Source organism: Micromys minutus, assembly GCF_963924665.1.
Source record: "Micromys minutus genome assembly, chromosome: 18".
In the NCBI taxonomy this organism is placed as follows: Eukaryota; Metazoa; Chordata; class Mammalia; order Rodentia; family Muridae; genus Micromys; species Micromys minutus.
In genome coordinates, this window is record NC_137953.1 from 12,546,792 (window position 1) to 12,567,228 (window position 20,437).

At 43.9% G+C, this 20,437-nt stretch overlaps 1 protein-coding gene across 1 annotated transcript; it reads left to right on the forward strand.

The window, feature by feature from the left end:
- Nucleotides 1-17,088: 17,088 nt before the first annotated feature.
- Nucleotides 17,089-18,006, forward strand: LOC308432370 (JNK1/MAPK8-associated membrane protein-like; the record flags this gene model as incomplete). Its single annotated transcript, XM_080932135.1, has 1 exon — nt 17,089-18,006. The coding sequence occupies one exon, from the start codon at nt 17,089-17,091 to the stop codon at nt 18,004-18,006; it is 918 nt and encodes a 305-aa protein (XP_080788261.1).
- Nucleotides 18,007-20,437: the final 2,431 nt, after the last annotated feature.

Genomic DNA, 20,437 nt, shown 5'->3' on the forward strand with positions numbered 1-20,437 from the left:
GCAGGAGCATGTGGGGCTTGCAGGGCAGATCCTTGACGTGGACAAAAATTCATTAGAAACATCCAATTAAGAGCAAAAGTTCCATGTGTGCACAGAGATCTAATTTGTAGGGCATCTAGTTCTCATGTCTTCTTTAATCTTTCTAGAATTCCAAATATGGACTGAAAGGAAAAGAACACTTTGATTCCTTTTGATTCCATTGTTTCCTTTTTTTTTTTTTTCCCCAGTGTGTTTGAACATAAAACCTTCTGACTAACTGGCCATTCGAGTCATCATAAAATGAATACTATCAAATTGAGAAGACCAAAGGCCTCAAACACATAAGCCTACTGAGTGACAGCACCACCACCCCCATGCCTCAGTTTACTTCCTATGGCTAAAGACATCAGCATCCCTCCGGCTCTCGGGAATAATTACACTAACTGCTCTTAACCTTCATCTCTGTAATAACCTAGCACACGTACTTCCACATACATGTGCATTCTGACTTACACCAGTCAGCCAGAGTCTTCTGGGGAGTGGAGCCTAGAAGGAAGCAATACAGGAATGGCTACGCAAACCCCCCAAGCATTGGGCAGGCATTTAAATTCAAAGTCTGAAACAGACCAACGCCTCCTCTGAGGTTTAATTCCATTCTTTTATATCCAGTAAGCTCTGGGTGTGTCCAGCTCAGTGTTTATCAATGAGTACACAAGGTTAGACCTGTGATCATGATTTCAAGATTATTAAATACAAAGGGAGAGACATAGGAGTCAATCAAAAACAGTCACTCTGTGACCAAGAGGGACTATCGTGCCAAACAAGAGCTGCCGAACCCTATGGTGGCCACTAAAGCAACTCTGGCCTTAGGATGAGATCTAAAGGATGCTCAGAATTAAAATGTGCCGTGCTGAGGTATACCCAGCACTGTGTATAGTCCTTAAAAAGAAATCTTCCAGTCGGAGGCAGAGACAGTGTACAGGCTGGTTGTGTCAACTTGACACAAGCTGGAGTTATCACAGAGAAAGGAGCCTCAGCTGAGGAAATGCCTCCATGAGATCCAGCTGTAAGGCATTTTCTCAACTAGTGATCAAGCGGGGAGGGCCCAGCCCATTGTGGGTGGAGCCATCCCTGGCCCAGCCCATTGTGGGTGGAGCCATCCCTGGCCCAGCCCATTGTGGGTGGTGCCATCCCTGGGCTGGTAGACCTGAGTTCTACAAGAAAGCAGGCTGAGCAAGCCAGGGGAAGCAAGCCAGTAAGTAACATCCCTCCATGGCCTCTGCATCAGCTCCTGCTTCCTGACCTGCTTGAGTTCCAGTCCTGACTTCCTTTGGTGATGAACAGCAATGTGGAAGTGTAAGCTGAATAAACCCTTTCCTCCCCAACTTGCTTCTTGGTCATGATGTATTGTGCAGAAATAGAAACCCTGAGTAAGACAGACAGACACAGAGAGAGGGACACAAATGAGAAAGAGAGAGATTTTATAAATCTGTCACAGAAGCTGCTGTTTCTGCACATGCATAAGTCAGCCAGACCCTCAGCATAAATAAGTATTTTGGTTGATGTCTGTTGATAAGATAAAAAACATGACCAAAAGTATCTTAGGAAGGAAGAGTTTATTTCACCATACAGTTTACACTCCATCATCTAGAGAATTCAGAGCCTGAACCCAGAAGCAGGAACTAAAGAGGTGGTCCTCCTTTCATGGAGGACCACTGCCTATTGGCTTGCTCCTCATGGCGTATTTATCCGTCTCTCTTATACCAACCAGTGCCACATACCCAGGGTGACACTGCCCACAGGGAGCTGGGTTCTCCCTCAGCAACCATCAATTATGAAAATGCACCCCCCCACAGATTTACAGTCGAGCCAAGGTTCTGAAGGAACCGTCTTTTCAGTTCAAGTTCCCCTTCCCAGATAATTCTAGCTTGTGTTAAATAGAAAAAGAAAAAATTAGCCAGAAGACATAAGGCAGGTAATCTCCAGGCCCCACCCCTTCCTGAGGACCTACTGATAGAGGATAGTTGCTAGAGAGGGAGAATCGTTCTTTCTGAAAGATGGGACTGCTAATGGGTCTCCATATGCTCTGGTGGATGGCCCCACACTCAACACTTACTGCAAGTAGTAGGTTATCAGTAAACTGAGAGGGGAATGGGGGTAGTTGGAGGAAGAAATGTGGAGAGATACAATCACTCTGGCTGGACAGTCCAACTTTCCCAATAGAATGGCTGCATCTCAAAAGCAGGGCACATCACATTTGATTTTTTTTTTTATGAGGCAGGTTTGACTTTGTGGTAAATTAGTGAAAACAGATTATATTCAACTATACTACAAGCGAGATATTTTTGCCAGAAAGGCTATTTTTACAGGCCAGTGCTTGCTAACTGTAGCACTTTTGTGATCTAATTGAAAACAGTAAGCCTCTGAGAAAGGGGGCTTAGTTATATGTTAATAGAAGCTTAGCTTAGAGGCTTATAGATGCTAGACCCCACTTTCCTCTGAATTGGCCTTTGAAGACTTAGCTGCAACTCTAGACTCTCATTTGCAGAACAGCTGGAAAACATCACAGTTTGGTCACCAAAATTACGAAAGTGGGTCATAAGGTCATAGGGAAGGTTTGAATGTGTGTGGGAAGCCAAGCATGTACAAAGCTCTGACAACAGCAACACACATAAACAACAATGTTTCTCCTTGGGAAACAGCTAGGACACACATAACGGGTAACTAAGTTCATAGTTAGGCAGTGTCCAAGGAGAAATGACATTCTGGAGCAACTTCATCCTGCAACCTGTAGGGATACAGACAAAAGGGTAGAGCCTGGATTTAAGGCACCAACAGAAAAAGATCCAAGCCAGAATTCAGGTTATCTGTTGGCCACACTTGGGGGAAGAGAGCAAGGGAGAAAAAAGCCCTCCCCAGGGAAGGGTACACTGATTAGTTACCTAATACCCAGGGATCAGCCCTGAAAACATATACATACAGGAAACATTATGCAGACCGAACAAACTGCATTTATATATTTAAGAATATATTTGCCTCAGCAGAAAGGAAAACCATGAATTTGACATAGAACATGTGTGTGGGGTGGGGGGGACACATAGTAAGGACTACAGGAGGATAATTATATCCGTCATTTCAAAATAATTTCAAAGTATGTTTAAATAAGAAAAAGAAAAAGTCTTCTGGGTGGGTTGGTCCCTAGCTCAATTAGCAAAGCACTAGCTTAGCATGTTCAAGACCCTGGTTTCAGTGACTTGGACTGCATGTTATTTTTTAACAACAACATTAATAAGCAGCTACCCTCTGGTAGAAGATTACACACCAGACACAATGAATCTATTCCTCACTAATCACTATTATACCCAGGGTTACCATTCTGTCCCTACCCACACTTAGCGAGCTGGGTGGAACGGACCTTTTCTCTTCTCTCGGATGAAATGTCACCTTACCTCTGGAATACCAGTTTCCCACTTAGGCCGCACTGGAATTCTAACTTCGGCAGGAAATCAATCTTGTCATGCTGGTTGCGAGCTCTCTGCTTTGCATAGCCCTATGGTTTAATGTCTCTTGAAGAATTTGCCTTTTAAAATGCACTGACTTGAACTCCGAATTAAGTTCTAAGCTACTTGAAAGCGTGGAGTGTCGCTTCCCTCTTCCTCGTTGCCTAGCTCGAAGTCCAATGCCTTCCACATCATCAATAACCATGGAAACCTTCCTGAGTTGCATGCAAATTAATTGAATCCAGGTCTGATTAGGCTCCTTTAGCTTTCTTTGGGGAGGAACGAAAAATGGACTATTCAGCAGAATAACGCTTACCAGAGGCAAGGAAGGGAAAGGAGAGAGCGGGGTGGAGAAAGGTTGATGGATAAATGCTACCTTGGAGTTGTGAGGAGAGTTCTGGCTTCTACCACAGTGCTTGAATATGGATAAAGATCACATGCTGTGTATTCCAAAACACCTAGAAGAGATGACTATGAGCTCTTTCACAAGGAGAGTATAAACATTTGAGGACATAGATATAGTTATCCAGATTTGAACATTACATAATATGCACATAATAAAACATCACATGGAGGCTGGAAAGATGGCTTAGCCATTAGGAGCACTTGCTGCTCTCAGAGAGAATCTGAGTTTGACTCCAGCTCCAAAGAATCTGATACCCTCTTCTGGCTTCTGTAGGCACCTACATACATGTGCACATAACCCACAGATAAAATAAAATAAATATTTTTTAAAATAGAGCTGGAGAAGGCTCAGCAGTTAAGAGCCCTGACTGAATGCTCTTCTAGAGGACACAGGTTTGAGTCTCAGCATCACATGGCTCAGAACTCTCTGTACCTCTAGTCCCAGGGGATCTGAGGCGTCCTTTGAGCATCCACAGACACTGTATGCACTTGGTGCAAGTGCATACGTGCAGGCAAAAACAAATGCATATAAAATAAAAATAAATCTTTTAAAACTTTTAAAATTCACAAGGTATTCTATAAACATACATAAATTTATGTGTCAATTAAAACTTAAGTCTGTAAAAGGAAAAGCATATTTCAAGTGTCAGGAAGTAATATTTTGACTGAGCATGAGATTTTCAATAAGAGCATTGCAGGCATTGGCCTCCAGGCTCCTGGTAAATGGTAATATGACTCTCCAGTGACATGTTTATAGAACAAAATCAGGCAGCCTCATCATCAGACAATAACCAATCAGCAACATGATTCAGTACAGACCTGTTTTATAACCCAGAAGATGTTATTTGCTTCATTTAAATTCAGTGAGGGGAGTTGAGGTCGAGGAGGCAGACCAGATTAACCCAACTATTATTCTGAAGTCAGGAAAAATCCTCCTGTCAGAAAGAGAAAGAGACCTCCATAAAACCAAGACCGTCTTCTGGTGTGAGGTGTTTTGTTTTGGGTTTTTGTTGTTGTTTGTTTTTGTTTTTGTTTTTTTTTACCAGGTTCTTTCCCACTTGATCATCTGTGATTCTTGGCAGATAAGTGTTAATATAGCAGCATTTTCAATGACAGTGACTTACAGAATTGCTTTGCGTGAGATTTAATAAGCGTGCCAGCTCCCATAATGGCTTCTTATGTGTTCAGGCAGCTTGAATATTGTCATTCCCGTCTAAGATTCCACACGATTTCAAATATATTTTGAGTTTCTTTTTTTTTTTTTATGATCCCATTAGACAAATCAGGGTTTTTGTCAAAGAGGAGCTAAGAATGTTTGATCTCCCACTAAGTTCTGATTTGTGGCATTCAGTGAGCAAATAATACAGAAGGTACAACTTTAAAATGCCAGCACGTTGCAATGACCAGAGAAGAGATGCAGGGAAGAGAAAGGCAACATACCTGCTTCACTCTTGGGGAGGTTATAATCTGGTTAGACACACAATATGAAGTCAGAGTACCCTGATGAATGAATGGTACATTACCAACACACAACTGCAAGACACTGAGCTACTGGGGGAAGGGAAAGAGGGTTAGTTAGAGAGCTAAGAGTGTGGTTTGAGTCCCAGGGCCACCTCTTCCTTGACACACATCTTCAGAATAGACATCTGATTCTGAGCACCAGAGTCCTCTTCCAGAAAATGCTAACCTTGCAAGGACATTTTGAGGATTTATAGGGAAATGATGTATAAGAAAGCCAATCTAATAAGCTGCGAGTCTGAATATGTATAGTCAACCATGGGCAATTTTTTGAGGCCTGCTGTATGTCTAGTACCATCCCCAGTACCTCTGGAGATCAAAAGTGTAAATGTCTGTACTCTCCACCTGGAAGCCCCGTGAGGGCTCAGGATGGAGTTCAGTGGTGAGTACTTCCTTAGTGTGTACAAAGCCTGGTTCAGTCCTCAGCACTATATAAACCATTAAGTCTTAAACCTGGCTAAGATGCTACTTCCCATATCAAAGAGGATGTGGTCACCAGGTCTCCCAGCATCTCTCAGCCCCTACCTGTCACAGGGCCCTCCTGGCTGGTATACCCTAAAAGTCTCTAGCCCAAGGGATGGGCTGCCTTCCCCCCAACCAGTTGGACTTTTGGCTTTTTCCTTGCCTTCCTGACCTTCTGGTCTGCCTCTCCGCTCTCTATTCTCTTCCCCCTACATGGCCCAGCTCAGTCTGGTCATTTTCATGCTGGACTTTCCAAGATGCTCCTGCCCCTGGCTATGCTTTTCCTTTTAACTGTAATAAAGTTTCTCCTCCACTATACCCAAGAGCAGTCATGGTCTTTTCTTTCTTTTTATTTTTTATTTGGAATTTACGTTTAAAATCCAGGTATGGTAGTATCCTGCCACTCTGGAGGAAGTGCCAGGAGGATGAATGAGAACAAAGCCAGCCCAAACTGTGTGAGACCCCATCTCAGAAAACAAGAAAAATAATTAACTGAGCAGATTCCCACAGGCTCTCTGAGAACCACAGATGGGGCAGCAAAAGAGAAGGAGGAAGAAGGAAGGAGGAAGAAGAGGAGAAATGAAGCTTCCTCATCAGGGAAGCCACAGAAGTCTGGAAAGAGTTGAGGAGACAGAAGAGATCCTTCACAGAGATGGTATCTCTTGGAGGTGGGCAAGTGGACCACTGTCCAAGTATACCTTCTGTCTGAAGAAAGTGAACTGCATCTGTATTCAGATCTAAGGTCAGGCAACACAAAAGGAAATAACTGCTCAATGAAATCAACAGTTTTACCTTGAGATACATAAACGCATATTAAAGACTAACTGAGCTCAGATTTGGGAAGCTCCTACTATAATAGACAGACTCAGAGACTGGTGAATATTAAAATTAGTGAAGGGATTTAGAGGGTACCTGTGGTTCTGGGCATCTGGGGGACAAAGGATGTCACCTTGGTTGCCATTTCCCATCAGCACGTAGAGGCTGCCTGGAGCAAGCCTTCAGGAAGAACGCAAAGGCTTTGTCTGCACTCGGTGGGAGGGTGTCAGGGTGAATTATTGATGGCAACCTTGGGCACTGGATGGCAGTCACCACTGCAGCTTTCTCTGCCTTTTCTGCTTCAACCAGTCCCAGTTCCTCCTAGATGCTGAGCCTGAGAAAGTAAAGTTTAGCAGGATAGCGACTCGGGGTTGGTGGGCATCTCATGGCCACTGAGACAGGGCTTTGGGCTGGGCTTTTAACAAAGCCTACACTGCTTTCAGTAAAACCGGCATGCAAAGCCACACGAGGGGATGGCCATGTGCACCTGCAGCTGTTGACCTTGAGTGGCTCAGGGGCTGCTGTAGAGAAAGCAGTATGAAAACACGAATCAGGCATTTGTTCACATTTTTTTAAAGGTTCCCTTCTCTTCTGCAAGTCGCATAAGTTCAAGGACAATGACACAGAAAAGAATGTGACACCCACTTCCAAACTCACCTCCAGGACCTCTTCAAACACGATTTCTAGTGAGTCCTGAAGCGGCTCCCTACTCAAGGCTGCTAGTGGAATCCCTTCCACACTCTTTTGCTCTGATTCTTAATTTCTTGGCAATAGGATTTTTTCTTTTCATTCGCTTTCTTGCCACGCCACCTTCAAATCACCAGATTCTCTCACCTATATCATAAATGAATTTTAATTACTTGGCAGCCTTATGTGAATGCCTCATATATAAAATCTTCATAAAAATCTACCAAGAGAACTAGCAGGACATTTATCAATACCAGTAGGAACCAGTCATTCCAGACCAGTGAGCTGGCTCTGCAGATGACGGCTCTTGCCGTTGAGTATGATGGCATGGGTTCAATCCCTGAGCCCCACATGGTAGAAAGAAAGAAAGAGTTGTTCTCTGGCCTACACACACACACACACACACACACACACACACACACACAGACAGACACACACACACACACAATTTTAAAAGAGCAATTTTAAATATGTCAATCTTTCTGCTTTATACTAGCAGGACACAGGAGGACACGGGCACTCTTCCTGGTGTTCTCAAGCCACACAAGGATTTATGGAATGCTTTACTCATCCAGAGGATGGAGGACCCTGATGGCATTGCCTTAGTCCTCGGAGGACTTCCCTGCACTTACTTAGAAATAAAGTAGGCATCACATGCCCCAAAGCTGGAAAAGCTCCCTTCTCTTAGGAAGAACAGAAAAAGGAAAGTCTTCGGGAAAATAATTCCATCTCTAAAACATGCTATGATCCCATGGGGAGTAAAATCATAATTATGAATCTAGAAACATCCAAGTGTTGCTCTTTGCTAATAGACACCTACTATATACATCATTTTGCTAGAGTTTGGCACAGCTTATATCCATGGGTGTGGTTGATCCTACTTTATTCATGAGGAGCTGGAAGGTAAGAGAGATTGCCATTCATACAGCTTGCAGGGTGTCCTAGTTTTTATATTGCTATGATAAGCACATGCTGACTGCCTTAGTGAACAGACACCGTGACCAAGACAAGTCGTATAAAGGACAATATATATTCGGGGCTGGCTCACAGGTTCAGAGGCTCAGTCCAGAATCATCAAGGCAGAAGCACGGCAGCATCCAGACAGGCATGGTGCACATGCAGCTGAGAGTTCTACATCTTTATCATAAGGTTGCTGGTGGAAGACTGACTTCCAGGCAGCTATGGTGAAGGTCTTAAGCCCATGCCCACAGTGACACACCTATTTCAACAAGGTCGATAAGGTTCACACATCCCAAAAGTGCCACTCCCTGCATCCAGCATACATAAACCATCATACTGACCAACAGCAACTTTACAGAAAGAAAGTGTTCACATAGCTTTAGTTTCCAGGCCATAGTTCATTATTAAGAGAAGTCTGGGCAAGGATGAGGCAGAAACCATGGAAGAGTGTAACTCGGTGGCTCATTTGCGCATCATGTTTAGCTACCTCTTCTCCAGCTGACGACCATGACTTCATGATGAGGACCAGAGTAGTCCAGATCCTCCTCTATCAGTTATCAGTCAACACAATCCCCTATAGGCATGCCTAAAGGCCTATCTGATCCAGGCAGTTCCTCAGTGATATTCCCTTCTCAAGAGACTGTAAGTTGTATCAAGTTGATAGTTCAAGCTAACCAGGACACAGGATAAACAGGCATCTGTGTGATGCTGGTATAATTTGCCCGTAGGCCCTCACCATGGAGAAGCTAAAAAGAAGAGGGGGTAAAAAGTTTCCCCAGATAGAAAAGAAGTGTGTGATGGTTCTGTGGGCAAATGTCTCATAAAGCTGCTCCTCCTATGAACGATTCTGCTGGTGGCGACTAGAATGCTCAGTAGCTATCTCCTAAGACTTTCTGAAGGTGATTAATCGGCCCTTGTCTAGCTACTGCTGCAGCCATGTCTGCCAGGAACGGAGACAGCTGTGTCCTCGTATTTTCCTTTGAGGAAGTAGGACAGACAGCTAGCAAAAATGTTTCTGGGTAAGATGGTGAATTAGATAACACTCTGTGTGATCTGTTGAAGAGGAGAAGCAAAATAAAAAGACAATACACTCTATTCCCATTACTGAAAAGAAATCTGAAAAAAGAGGAAGAGAAGGAGGAAGAGAATGGGGAAGTAGGAAGAACTGCAGAAGGAAGAGGAAGAGAAGGACTAGGTCTAGAGGTCAGACTTTTGTCTAAAAGGAGCCAGGAGAGGCCATCTACAGTGTCCAGCTACACAATGCTGGTCAGTAGGGCTATCAGAAAGATGTTCTCCTCTCTCAGATTACAAGGAACTGGAGAGATAGTCAAACTGAGACTTCAGTAGAGGCTGGATATACTATGGGCAGAGTAGGACAGACTAAGGAGACAGAGAGAGAAGGATAGCTTAGAAATCTATTGTGGAGATTCTTCATGACCTGGAGTGTACAGCCAGAATGGGTACCACCCATAGGAGAGCCAAACTGGAACGGGAGAATTCTGCTCAAAGTTGCACAGGTTCTCGGTGTGATGGGAACATCAGGTGATGAAGGTCAACAAGACAAGGAGGGCCTTCCACAGCCACTCAGAGCATCAGTCACAGAAAGAATAGTGTTATTGGCCAGCAGGCCAGGGTCTCAGGCTGGGGCATTCCCGGCAAGACACTTGGAACTGCACAGACCAGCAGTGTTCCTGTAACTGCCAAATTGATACAAACCTCAGCTAAGGGGAGAGATAAAGTTTATGCCTTCCAAACAGGAGAAGTCACTGACTGAGTTCATAATATCTTTTATATCATCATCATCATCATCATCATCATCATCATCATTCATATGTTTTTATACTTTGATTGTTTTGATTTATCTCATGTCTTGACTGGGTTTATTCGACTGTTTCTCTCTGAACCTGTTCTGGAGATTTTTTTATATATAACTTTTCAACCCCCTTTTCCCCTTCCTTCCTCATGCTATGACTTAATTATTAATACCCTAACCTATAATCTACGTTTTCCCTCAATCAGTAAGTACCCTAATGAGATATCCCTAAACCATACTTGGGATTTAAATAAAGTAAACAATGTGTTCTCTTATGCAAAAGAAAAAGAAAAGTTACTTTATGATGCTTTACAAGCCTCCCTTTGTCCATTGTGTGTGTGGCTATAACACCTAAGTATCTGATAAAGAAATCAAGTTTATTTAGCTGGGAATACTAGGGTCTAAGATCATGGCACAATCAACAGGCTCTGGGTAGCAGCATCTTGCAGAGGAGAGCATCATGTGGTGACAAAGCGTGTACAAAGGAGGAAGTCATGTGGTAAGAGAAAAGGCCAGGGAGTGAGCTGGGACAGTCAACTATCATCTTCTCTCAGTAACCAAGGACCTGATCTCACATGACTGGGCAATAATTTCTTCCAAAGGCAATACCTCCAAACACAATTGTCTCCAACAGGCCCTAACTACTAATAATTTAACCTCTTTTCAAGCCAATGAGAACTACTCCTGCCACACATTAACCTTTGGAGGGACAAGTATTCAAAAACTAACAGGATCCTATAATGATGATGCTGGGTAACTTGGGAGAACAAAAGTCAGAGCTCATAGTTTGGAAATCCAGTATCACAATATTAGCCAGCTCATTGTTTGGTGAGGCTTCCCTTCCAAGATGACAAGACTAATGTCACTAACTCCAAAAGGGAAGACAACAGCAGGTCAAGAGGGATGGCCACTGCATGAAGAAACCTCTATCATAAATATAGATTCTGTTTATAGGAGGGGTTTTCAAGGTTCTAACATGATTCAGTCTCCTTAACTATCCATAACTGTTCTATAACGTGTGTGTGTGTGTGTGTGTGAGAGAGAGAGAGAGAGAGAGAGAGAGAGAGAGAGAGAGAGAGAGAGAGAGAGAGAGAAGAGACTTACTGCATAAAATATACTCAGAATGAGTACTTGTAATTAAGATTGGAATAAAATAATGGTGTTAGCTTCAGCCAGGGTTATCTGGGATAACTTGGCAAATTGTCACAAGCAAATCCACTACACCTTCTAAATTTTTATTCACTAAATACTAGCATGTGGAAAGACACAATTATGTTGTTCACCTATACTCTTGACACGGTATTCTTACAACAGTATCTCTGTTGAATTCTGTTTCCTCTCACAGCAATTTCCAAAACATGGTTTGGTTTTTGGATTTTTTTTCCTGTATTTGGGTCACATGCCCCTCTCATTGCCAGTGTTGTGATTTTGTTGAACACAGTACATTTTAATTAATGCATTTTAATAACTCTAGCTCTCAAGTCCCTCTCCTCCAGTGCTTGCTCTAGGTTAGGGATTTGTTTTCCTTCTTCTAATTTAGCTAAGCTATTTTAGGAAAGTCTGTTTCCCTGTGTCCTCAGAGTAAAACCTTTTGTATTGCTCGCCCTGAGGTAAGAGTAATCTTACCCCAGCTCTCTGTCACATCCCCTATCTCTGTTAGCAACACCTTCATTTGGTGATTCCCTGGGTACTGCTGTACCTAGCTTCATTTTCGTTGCTGTGATAGGACACCCTGACAGAAAGCAACCAGAGCAAAGGGCCTAACATTTTTATTTGACTCACAGTTGCAGGTTAGAGTTCATCCTTGCAGAGAAGTCAAGGCAGGGAATTAAAGCAGCTAAACCACATCACATCCAAGAAAGAGGGCAGATGCATGCACACTTACTGTTCAACTTGCTTCCCTATTCTTACCGAGTTACAGATCCAAGGGAAAGGCACTGCTGACCTTTGAGCTGAGCCTTCCCATATCAGTTACCACAGAAAAACACTCTCCCACAGCCTTGCCCACAGACCCACCCGATTTAGACCGCCCTGCTTTGAAACTCTCTCCTCAGGTGATACTGCACTGTCTCCAGTTGACCAATGCAACTATCACCTCTGCCAAAGTGGTGCATACCTTTGATCCCAGCTCTCGGGACGCAGAGGCAGATAGATCTCTGTGAGTTCCAAGCCAACCTGGCCTGCGTCGGGAGTTCCAGGACAGCCAAGGTTACATAGAGATAACCTGTCCCTAGGTGGGAGGGATCACCTACCAGGTACTGCCTGGTCAATTAAATTAGAGGAAGGAGAATATGTTAGTTCAGTCTTCTAGACTTGTTCTGGTCATATGCTCACACTACCTCTCCCTGTGTCACTGTGACAAGCTGTCATTTCTGATGGTGCCCTAAGGATCAAATGACTCTGGAGCAGGCTCCTTCGTGAAGGGCTTCAGAGCTCTCAGGTCCTGTGACCTGCATCTTACCCTGCTCCACTGGGTTCTCGTCCATTCATCCAAGATTATGGGGGGGGGGGGCGGAAGGTGGTAATGAGAGAGTGGGACATGACTTTAATACTGAAGATGATGACTGCTCCTATTGAGTATCAGTAGGTTGTTGTGAACAAGAGTCTTTAGTTGCTCTTACCTCATTCTCATGAGCTTTGTTTTCTCACTGAGATAAGAGTCCATGGAGACCTACATCCCATCTACAGACCAAAGGCCGAGCCTCCCTTCTTCCATCTAGTTTACTATTAGACAAATCCCCCTTTTACTTCTTAGTTTTATTCATCCACCTTTATTTTCTTTAATCCTTGGTTTGATAGTGATGAAATCTTGTCCATTTTACTGGCCATTTCTAGAACAGCGTTTTTATTTCAGCGACTCATTTTGATTTTTTTATTTCCTATGTTTTTAATTTGTGCATTAAATTCTAGTCATTTCATTTGGTCTGCTATGCCTTTTGTTGTCCTGTTTCAACTTCTTAACTTGAAAACTTGGCATGACCAATCTGCTGCCCTGAGAGGCAAGAGGCCAAACAGAGCCTCTATGAATGGGGCCCAACACAAAGTTGTAAATTTACTTAAAGCAGTTGCTTGTTGTTGTTGTTGTGGTGGTGGTGGTGGTGGTTGTGGTAGTTGTAGTAACTGGACTGTACATCTGTCAGACATGAATTATGCAGATGACAGTGTCAAGTTACCATGCCAGAAAGTTAGACTCTTCTTTGAACAAGTAGCTCATTGATTTTATTCTTTCTTCCTTTCTAATAAATAAATGAAAACTATAAATATTTCTCCAAATAATACTTTGCCTTGAGTCCGTAAGTCTTGATTCAGAGAGTTCTATCTTTCCTTCAGATTATGAAACTCATAAGTACCTTTAATTTCTCTTTAAATTATGGCCCAATTTCTCTTTAAATGTGTTTGGTTCTTTTCCTTAGAAGCATTTGCTCTTATTTAAGGTTCAGGTCCACGTGGGTTAAAAGAGCGCATGCTTGTGGTTCTGGCTCTGCGGGATTCACTGCGACTATTTTACCTCCACGAGCTGTGTTTTATCAAGTGATGTGCAGGGTGTGAAGGAGTTAATTTCTGTAAAACTTATTTTTCTTGAAAGGAGGCAGTTTGTGAAGGCACAACGGCTGCCCTGGCAAACCCCTTACAGTTCTCAGAATCATTGCCCTTACTGGATATTGATCAAAACAGGCTCTGCTATTAGCCTTGGTCAGAGAAGACTCTTCTGAAAGTGTGTGACAGTAAAAGCAGGGACCATAACTGATCAGAGGGCTGAGAATAAGTGACTTGGCCCCTAACAAGACATTTCTGTTACTCCCTCCAAGGTTCAGGGCACATCACAGAAAAAGGAGTGGAAAGAGCTCGGGAATGGGGGATGGGAAGAGTGTGCAGTGGGGTACTGCCTTCTGGAGTCAACATGACGGCCACAATTATGAATATACAGCAGCCATCTCTGTGAGTTAGGGAATGGAGGGGGAGGAGGAGGGGAGGGGAGGGAAAGGGAAGGGAGGAGGAGGGGAGGGGAGGGGAAGGGAAGGGAGGGGAAGGTAGGGGAAGGAAAGGGAAGGGAAGAAAAATGAATGGTGTTGGGCTAGCTCAGGAAAAAGTTCATCATGGAAAGGGTGAGATAGAGTAATGGGAGTGTAATTAATTATAGTGTCTTGTATTCAAGGATGACATTGTAAAAGTTTTAATTAGCTGAACAAGTTTAAAATGTTATATGTAACTGTGTTACTTCCTCCATCCCTTGAACCTACTTTACACCATAAAAAAAAAAAAAAAAAAGAAAAAGAAAAAAAAAATTATGGTCTATGTCCCAAGTTGTTTGTTGTGGAAAGAGGACTTTATTTAAAAGGTAAAATGTTTCACTGCCTTTTCTTCAGGTCATAAAGATTAAACTATAAACAATCCACACAATGGCTACACACAGAACTTTGGCACATTGGCTAAAGATGTGAGATCTAGAGTTGAGGATGGGTGAAAAGCTCAGTCTTGCATAATTGCACATGCCAAGGATTCCAGGGGGGGTTGGGGGGGAGACAAGGAAATGGAGGTGTGAATTAGCCACTGAAGGGGTGCTTTGAAGCCAAACTGGATGGTTGAATTAATAAAGATTTTCCTAGAAGCTACCTCACTCTGCAAGTCAACCTCTCGGTCTAAGCTCCTCCCCTTAAGAACCATGACTTAAGAGACACTTTCAGAGATATCTCTACTTTGTGTATAAAACAATAATAGCAGCCATTACTGACTATCTAAGGTGTAAACACTTTAACATTTAAAGCATAGTCATAAAGCTTGTCACATACAATCCCCTGCAACATCCAAATCCTTGTTTGTAAAAGAAAGAAACCTTTGAATAGATGAGGTAACTCCCCTCCGCTGGTACCTTAGAACCCAGCACAGATTTCCCAAGGGCTAAGGCAACTGCTGATGAAGAAGCCTCTCCAAGCCTAGGTCTTGGACCACCAGGACCTCATTCTAAGTAAAATGATTCTCTAGATTGGACATGAGGCAACTGCATTCACTCTGCTTACTTTCAAAGTGTTTAAAGCAGTGGCGGGGGTGGGGAGGGCAGGGGGTGCTTACTAGAGTGACGTAACACTGACCATCTCACTTAACGTCAAGTTGCTGCATGTTGTTTATATCTAATAACCAGCCAGCACTCATGCAGAACAAGAAGCAGAAACACTTTACTTGTGTGTCTGGCCAGCGGTGGGAAGGTGCTGGACATCAGACCCAAGGTCCTCTGAGTCCACGCTAGGTGAGTGCTTTGCCGTGAACTGTATTGTCAGTTTAACTTTACAACTTAACCCAAGATTCCTAATGTATCGAAGAAACTAATTTCTAAGGGTAGAATCTTGAGTTTACATTAGAAGTAACCACAAAACTAGAAGCCGAACCTTCTGTTCTGACTGCCTCCTGCAGCCAAATTTCCCACAGACAGATGATAGGTTTCCATAGACAGGTCCCTGGCAGATACATCATCATAGACCGGTCCCCAACAGACACAGATAAGATGCTGCGGCATCTGCAGCTTCCAGACTGAGCAGCTCCAGATGCCAGGCAGGAACCAGCTACCGGGCAAAGCACCAACAAGCACCCATCCTGTGACAACTAGATCCACTTAAGCATGAAGCAGAACAAGCCAGCCAGAACTCCTCTCTCAGCACGATCTCTTCAGACGCCTAGAAGACATGCTATGAGATGTCACTCTGTAAGCTAAGTATTTGCATGGCTAACACAGTGGAGCGACTACATGACCGCTAACTTTAGCTTACCCTGGCTAGCAAAAGACAAACTGTAAGCCCCTTGGGATTTTTTAGTCCGCATTAGGAAGTGCAATGGCCCGCCTTCAGACTTGTCATCCTGGACACTCCTAGCACTGCCGTAGCTCTCTGGGTTGTAGATCCATGAAGTAACCAGATAGAACAGGTATCTAAAAGACACAGATGAGGAACAGGATGGGCCAGAAACCACAGCAGAAGTGAAGGACAGACTACCACGGAGGGAGGAAGGAATCAAAGTAGGGAATTTGGCTGAATGTAAGTCTCTCTCTCTCTCTTTCTCTCTCCGTCCATCTCTCTCCCTCCCTTCCTCCCTCTCTCCTTCTCTTCCTCTCGTGTGTGTGTGTGTGTGTGTGTGTGTGTGTGTGTGTGTGTGTGTGTTTCAAAAGTGAACTTGCTAGGTGAAGGACAAGTGACTAAATGTCAAGGCTTCTAGAATATGAAAGAACTTGTTTAGATTTTGGATGTACTCACCCACCATAAGGCAATGTTGCTTTTTTTTTTTTTTTTTTTTTTTTCTCCTTTCTCAAGAGCAAAGGGGAGAGTAGCATTTTGTAGCTCTCTATACAGAGAGTTTAGGGAGGACTGAATTACAATACATGAATTTACATGAGGAATCATTTTTTATCAAACATGAATGCTTAAGATGAAAGATTAAGCCATTATGCACCCAAAGAAAGCTAAGCTTCTTTAAAATAATCCTGTTAGAATTCGGATTTTTAGGATCTGATAAATTTATGACTGTCACGAGACACTGGCCTATCACCTGTATCTTCTGCTGCGTGCCAATCTATTCAAAAGAAGGAACTATGGTTTCTCAACCATGTCTGAATTTACAATTCATCTCCTCTCTGGTGCTAAGTAAGGACAGCAGGAAGAGCAGAAAACTCTGACACCCTGAAATACACTCCAAGGGCCTATGTTAATTCTTCAGAAGAAAATGTTCCATGAACCCTAACTAGACCAGGACACAGTTTGCCCCTGGGAGCCAAAGTCAAGAAGTCAGTCAGGACAGAAAGCTTGAGCCCAAAAGAGGATTGGGAAAGGGGGTTAGGAGCCTGGCGGAGCACGGGCGGGGCTTCAGGACGATCGCCCAGGATACTGGGAGGCAGAGCCACCAGGACCGTTAAAGCCTAGCCGTTAGCGTGCTGTGGTAACATCCATTGGTCTTAGAAGCCAGATGGCATGCTTCGGGCGCTACTGTGGGAAGACCCTATTGTTTAAAAATAGCTCAGCTGAAATCTATGGAGAGTGTGGGGCGTGCCCAAGAGGACAGAGGCCAAATGGACAGAAGTACTGTCAGCCTTGCCTGGAGTCCCCGGAGCTTTATGACTGGCTTTACCTCGGCTTCATGGCGATGCTTCCTCTCGTTTCCCATTGGCTCTGCGTTGAATGGTACGCAAAGAATAGTAATTCCAGGGCTGTGTTTTTCCAGGAAGTCTCTGCGCTATTAGAATGCAGCATGGCAGCTCTAGTCACACTACTCGTGAGCAACCCCGTCGGCTCCCTCGCCATCCACTCCTGCCGGGTGCTGAGGCTTTCGGACTGGTACACGATGCTCTACAACCCAAGTCCAGATTACATCACCACCCTGCACTGCACTCAGGAAGTCGTGTACCCCCTGTACACCATCGTGTTTGTTTATTACGCTTTCTGCTTGGTGCTGATGCTGCTGCTTCGGCCGTTACTGTTGAAGAAGATACAGTGCCGCCTACACATGCCGAACCAGCTGGGAAGCATCTACGGCGCCCTCTACTTCTTCCCAGGTTTGACTGCGGTGCAGGCAGTTGCAGGAGGCCTCTTATATTATGCCTTCCCATACATTGTGTTGGTGACATCTTTGGCTAACCTGGCTGTGTACCTGGTTCTTACCAAAATAGAGAGCTACGGGGATCTGATAAAAAAGGACAGGCTTCTTGTCCTCTTCAGTCACTGGTTTCTCCACGGCTATGCCTTAATCGCACTCTCCGGGGGGCGGGAACTGGAGCAAGATCTGCTCCTCTTGACCTTGGTGCCTGCCCCCACTCTTTTTTACTTTTTCACTACCAAATTTACCAAACCATCAAGGATCATCTCCGAAGGAACCAAAGGATGCTGAGTACAAGCTAGGAAGAAACAACACTTAAGTGTTTCTAACTTCAGAAAGTAAAGAAGAAAGAATTTTAAAAGTATTAGTATCATTCTGTTACAGATGGGAACCGTATAACTTTTTAATGATTTGTTATCGTTTTTAGTTATGTGTGTCTCTATATCAAGTATGATGCGTGGGTGTAAATGCCTGTGGAAGCCAGAAGGGGGCACCAGATTCCCCAGGAGCTAACGTTTTAAGACGTTGGGAGCCATGATAGCATGTTGGGAACTGAACTCTCGCTTTCTGGAAGAGCAGCAAAAAACTCTTAACTGATGAGTCATTTGTCAAGGCCCAGCAGAACAGTAAATCTTTCTGGTTGTCTTCCTTCTGTTGTTCAATGTATGCTGACTAACAGCTTAAGGTTACACTTGGGAAAAAATGTGTGCGCATACATACATACGTACACACACACATAGTATATACTATATAAAATATACTATAGTGTCTACTACACTCGAATCCTACTAGGAAGTTTGAGCTATTCTTTGGGACATAGTGGTGATCCTGTGTTTCTAGGAATGGAAATATCTCATCTTCTTAAGAAAATCCTTACCAGTTAAAACAGGGAAGCTGTAACACTGAATAATTGTTTCTGCTTGTTCTGTCTCAGTTTGGTTTTCACCTTTAAGGCACTACAGTGGCAAACATACTTACAGGGTGTGACAGCAAATATAGAAACAAATGATGGGGGGTTTGCTGGGGTTTTCTATTGTTTTCACAATACACTGATAATACAGAAATACAGTATCACTTATACGCCAAGCTCTCTGTTTAGAAATAGGTGGTTTGAAGATGTGTTCAGATTATTGTCTCTGTAAATAAGAAAGTTTAACAAGCCCAGGCCCTCACCTTCTGAAGCACAGGTTCACTATGACCCCTGCAGTCTGATCCTCACATTATGCTGACAGGGTCTTTGTTAACATAGACAAGCACTCTTACTGAGAGAAGCCATGTATAAAACAAATGCTCTCAAAAAAGTGAATTGTTCTAATGGCTTCTTAAACTGCAATCTGGGAAGAATGGCAGGGAAAGGTGAGCTGGGGCTGTGGGAGAAAGCACCGAGAAAAACCCTCACCAGAGCTTCCCAAACTTGGTCTGGCAAACAGCATGAAGAATATTCTCAAACAATAGGATCCTTCGGATAGTTTGTTGGCTTGACACAACCCATAGTCACCTAGAAAGACAGTCTCAGTGAGGGACGGTCTAGACCAGGTTGGCCTGGGAATGGCTCTGGAGGGCTTGTCTTGATTGCAATAGTTGATGTGGAAGAACGCAGCCTGAAAGTGGATGGCACTGTCCCCCATCCAGGATCTCGGACTATGCAGGTAGAGAGACAGGGCTGAGCACAAGAAAGCCTGCAAGCATCAATTCGAGGCTTTCTGCTCTCGGTGCTGTATGTGATGTGACCTCCTGCTTCAAGGTTTTGCTGCTTAGATTTCCTCAAAATGATAGGCTGTAATTCAGAATTGTGCGTCAGTGAACCAATTTCATTTTGTGTCTTCCTCCTCCTCTTCTTTCTTTCTCCTCTTCCTCCTCTTCTTTCTCTGCCTCTTTTCCCTTTACTCATCTCTTATATACCTCAACCACAGTTTTCCCTCCCTCCTCTCCTCCCAGCTCCCACCCCCTCCTCCTTTCCTCACATCCACTTCTCCATCTCCCTTCAGAAAAAGCAGGCCTCCAAAGGATATCAACCAAATGGGACATAACAAGTTACAACAAGAGTAGGCATAAACCCTCATACCGAGGCTGGAAGAGGCAACCTAGTAAGAGAAAGGGTTCCCAAAAAAAAGCCAAAGAATCAGAGACAGCCCCTGCTTCCCACTCTCAGGAGTCCCACAAAAACACCAAGCTATACAGCCATGACATATATGCAAAGGACCTAGGTGAGACCTCTACAGGGTCCCTGATTGTTGGTTCAGTAATCAGAATTTCTTCCTACAGAAATGAAAATGGGACAGTCCTGAGTTTCCATCCCTGTGAGATCTGACTCATCAGCTCTGGAACAGGCGTGAGGAGTCTATTTTTACTTATTTATGACCTCATGGCTCAGGAGTGACCTCGGGTTAGTCCTGGAAGGATGACAGTAGGGACGAGTCCTATGCACCTGTTAGGTATCTCATGGGCAGCAAACACTCAGGAGGACCAGTTTCCTCCCCTCCCCTCCCTGACAGGAGGGCGAGAGTAGAACCAGAAGAGACAGCAACAACAAACACCTTTGGGATCAACGTGTGAGATGAAGCCTGTTCCCAGAACTGCTCAGCGAATTGGAGAGTTGGTCAGAGCATGGGCCACGGGAAGGCACCACCTTTCTTCCATGCAGGTGCCTCATTGCCTGGGTACCGAGGTCCACCAGACCTTAGCTATTCATCAACCTCACCACTAAACTAAGTGACTCATC